The 3,746-nt window shown below is 55.1% G+C and overlaps 1 protein-coding gene across 1 annotated transcript in view; it reads right to left on the bottom strand.

The window, feature by feature from the left end:
• Positions 1 to 270: 270 nt before the first annotated feature.
• LOC105501907 (chromosome unknown open reading frame, human C16orf74) overlaps positions 271 to 3,746 on the bottom strand; it is a 28,289-nt gene continuing 24,813 nt past the window's right edge. Inside the window, exons 2-3 of the mRNA XM_011928049.1 lie at positions 2,899 to 3,042; positions 271 to 828 (exon numbers count right to left, since the gene is read on the bottom strand). Coding sequence (XP_011783439.1) covers positions 770 to 828; positions 2,899 to 3,042 — 203 coding nt within the window. The 3' untranslated portion in view covers positions 271 to 769. The remainder of the gene's footprint in view (positions 829 to 2,898; positions 3,043 to 3,746) is intronic.

The following is a 3,746-nucleotide window of genomic DNA, read 5'->3' as shown; positions in this document are numbered from 1 at the left end:
ACTTTGGGAGGCTGAGGCAGGTGGATTACCTGAGGTTAGGAGTTCAAGACTAGCCTGGCCAACATAGTGAAACCCTGTCTCTACTAAAAATATAAAAATTAGCCAGGCATGGTGACTCATGCCTGTAATCCTAGCTACTCAGGAGTCTGAGGCAGGAGAATCGCTTGAACCCGGGAGGCGGCCACTGCAGTGAGCTGAAATTGCACCATCGCACTCCAGCCTGGGAAACAAGGGCAAGACTCTGTCTCAAAAAATAAAAATAAAAAAAGATTCACCATTTGTTACAGAGGATCTTTATTTATAATGCAAAAAAAGAAATTATAAATCCCATTTTGGACTGTTCCCACATCTGTACAACAACTTATAAAAAATAGCCACCCCACCTGCAAGAAGTTCTTGTTTGTGCTTATGGCAGGGGCACGTGTTTGCACAGCCCGTGGGGCTGGGAAGGTGTGTTTGTCCAGAAGAGAGCCTCTCCCTGGGACCCCAACAGCCAGGACCATGGAGCTCCCTTTCACCAGGCTGGAGTCAGCAAGAACCTGGAGGTGTCAGAGGTCCAGTCCACTCAGCAGGGTCTGCGAAACACTGTTCTGGAAGCAGGCAGGCTGGATTCCTCACTGGTCCTGCCACATCTCTCTGAGCGGAGACCTGGATTCGCTCAGTTCCCATCCAGGGTATTCAATACACCTGCTCCAGGCAGCCACGCCCCCGGACACCTGAAGCTGGGACCGTGGAGCAGGAGCCCACCAGACAAATCCACGACACCTCCTCAGGCTTCCGGGTCGAGTTCTCCATCATCCGGGCACGACCCTGTCTCATCCAACCAGACTAGGAGAAAGAGGGGATGGTGACACCTGGATGCACCCACCCCCACCACACCCAGGCCCGCTTCCCTGGGAGCTGCAGGGCTGAGGCCTCTGGGATTCCTTGCTTTCTGGTGCTGCCAGAGGCAGAGATGGGACCCAGCCCAGTGATGCTGGATCCTTCTGGTGAGTCAGATCCCGGAGCTGCTTAAGTTTAAGAGGAACACCTCCCAGGGTTCAGGAACCTCCCTAGGGCTCGGATCTTGCAGAGTAACCCTGTGTCTCCCCTCTGCCCACACTGGTCCTGGAAGCAGGCAAGGTGGCATGATCCCATTTTATAGGTGAGGACACAGGCTCAGAGAGGGAAGAGACTGTGACAGCTGAGCTAAGGACCTGGGCCTCTGTCCACCCACACTGAGCTCTCTGATTAGACAGCACTGGGGTGCAGGAGGAGCACTGCAGCAGGAGCCCAGCTCTTCTCCCACCTTGCTGTGTGTCCCTGGGCAAGGCACTGTCCCTCTCTGGACCTGTTTCTTTCCCCATTTCTAAACTAGAGATAAAGGTTGGAATGAGAGTTAAATGAGATTTGTGAAAAGCATTTAGCCTGGTGCCAGGCACTTGGAAAGGTCACAGAGAAAGGCACCCCACTGCACCCACCATGGCTCCACCCAGCACCTGCACTGGTCCAACCCAGAGGGGACTGACAGCTTTCTCCCAGTCACTTGCTCTGCTGGGCAAGCAGAGACGCAAGCTCAGGACATCTGGAAGGGTCTACAGACCCCCTCCCAGACAGCCTTCCACGTACCCTACGTCAGCCTCATGGGTGCCGTGTCCCCTACATGGGCCCAGCAAGACCCACGTCACGATGGCTGTCAACTAACTGATCCCACCTGCGGGGAGGGCATCCGGCCTGGGGGCCATGGGGTGAAGTGCAGATCACACAGCCCGGGGCTGCCTCCCCGCTGCACCACTGACCAGCTACATGGCAAGTGTCTCAGCCTCTCTCAACCTCAGTTTACCCATTTCTAAAATGGGGATGCAGCTGGGTGCGGTGGCTCATGCCTGTAATCCCACCACTTTGGGAGGCCCAGGCAGGCAGATCACCTGAGGTCAGGAGTTTGAGACCAGCCTGGCCAACACGACGAAACCCCATTTCTACTAAAATACAAAAATTAGCTGGGCATGGTGGTGGGCGCCTGTAGTCCTAGCTATTCAGGAGGCTGAGGCAGAAGAATCACTTGAAAGAGGGAGATGGAGGTTGCAGTGGGCCAAGATTGCACCACAGCACTCCAGCCTGGGCGACAGAGCAAAACTCCGTCTTAAAAAATAAATAAATACAAATAATAAAATGGGGATGAAATCTGTACTTAACTCTGAGAATTCCTCAGAACTAAATAAGAAAATCCACTTGTTACACTCAGTACAGTGCAACCTATCATGACCATCCCAATATCATTATTATTCATAGCAGCAGCCTTCAGCACCTGGGGTAGGCCCAGCTCAATAAATCTTTGCTCAATGAATACGTGAACAATTTGTCCTGCCAGCACCAGAGGTATCACCGAGGGGCAGGTGGGGGAGCCGATTTGGGCCTGTCTCCCACCTCCTCACCCTCTCCCTGGGAAGAACTCTATTTCCTCCCTGCTCCCAGTGGTGAGCTGCATCTGGAAGGCCCAGGGTCCCGCCCCAGCCTGGGCATGGGCTGTGTTTCCAAGTCTGTCCTGTCCAGCCAAACTGCAGCGGCCAACAAGATGGAGCAGCGGTCCTCCCGCTGGCAGGGGAAGGAGCATCCATCAATTACCTTGGCTGGCAGGAGCCACGGTGTGGCAGGCCAGCCCGGCCCCATCCATCAATCGTACTGGCTGCTGGCAGGGGCTGTCTACTAATTACTTAACATGCCGTGTCGTGCTGAGGCTGGCGCCGTGGCAGGGGGCTCACGGTGCAGTGTACACAGGTCTGACCATAAATGTTTAATGAACCCAGGGGGAGGTGGGGACGCAAGCTCGGCCCCGTGGCCCAGGTGGACACCCCTGAGAGCTGTCTCCACCAGGCCCCCAGACCTGACCCTGCTTGGCGGCGGAGGGGATGGCCTCACCTGTGTTCCCTGAGTCCCTCGGCAGCATCATGCCAGTGGGGGTGGGGGGTGTGATGATGATGTCGGGCACATCCAGGTGCTTGTCGTTCAGGACGGGGGCCTCGTCGTGGCTGCTGCTGCTGCTGCTGACACACATTTTAAAGCCTGAGAAGCCAGGCGTGGAGCACACACGCACGTACACACATGACAGAGAGACAGGCATCAGTGGCCGCCGGGAACCGCGGGCGCCATCCCCCCTTCATCACCTGAGTCCTGACGCCTCGCAGCAAGGGGCGCAGCTGTCCCCGCATCACAGATGAAAACCTGAGTCTCAGGAATGTCAAAGGAGCCCCCGACACGTCTTACAGAACTATGAGTCGGGAAACAGATTTTGGGAAATGCTGATCACAGGCTAGTTGGCCTCTAGGTCCAGTTTTCAGCCTTCACCATGTGGCCCAGCCAGCTGCAGCCCCATTTCCAGCCACCAGCCCCTACTCTGCAAAGCGCTCACACTTCCCCAGACTCCCTGGTTTCCCGGGGACCCTTCTGTGCCTTTGCATATGCTGTTCCCCCGGCCTGGGATGCTCTTTCTTCCTCTGCCTGAGTAACAAGCTCCTGCTTATCCTTCAAACCCCAGTGCAACGGGCTCTTCCTTGGGAAAGGTGTCCCAGCAGATCTGGCCTCTCCCTCTTCTGCCTGTCTGCATTTACTTATTCATCAATGAATGCCATGATTTGTTTTTATTTCTACCTCTCTTTGCTGTGAACACCTGGAGGACAGTCTCTACTTCATTCATCTGTGTTTCCCTTGAGCCTAGCGCATGCTCAAGACAGAGTAAGTAGGAGTGCTTTAAATTTTAAATGCTGGCC

Source organism: Colobus angolensis, unplaced genomic scaffold (genome assembly GCF_000951035.1).
Source record: "Colobus angolensis palliatus isolate OR3802 unplaced genomic scaffold, Cang.pa_1.0 Scaffold76, whole genome shotgun sequence".
In the NCBI taxonomy this organism is placed as follows: domain Eukaryota; kingdom Metazoa; phylum Chordata; class Mammalia; order Primates; family Cercopithecidae; genus Colobus; species Colobus angolensis.
The sequence above is the reverse complement of the archived record's forward strand: the minus strand, read 5'-3'. Positions and strand labels throughout refer to the sequence as shown.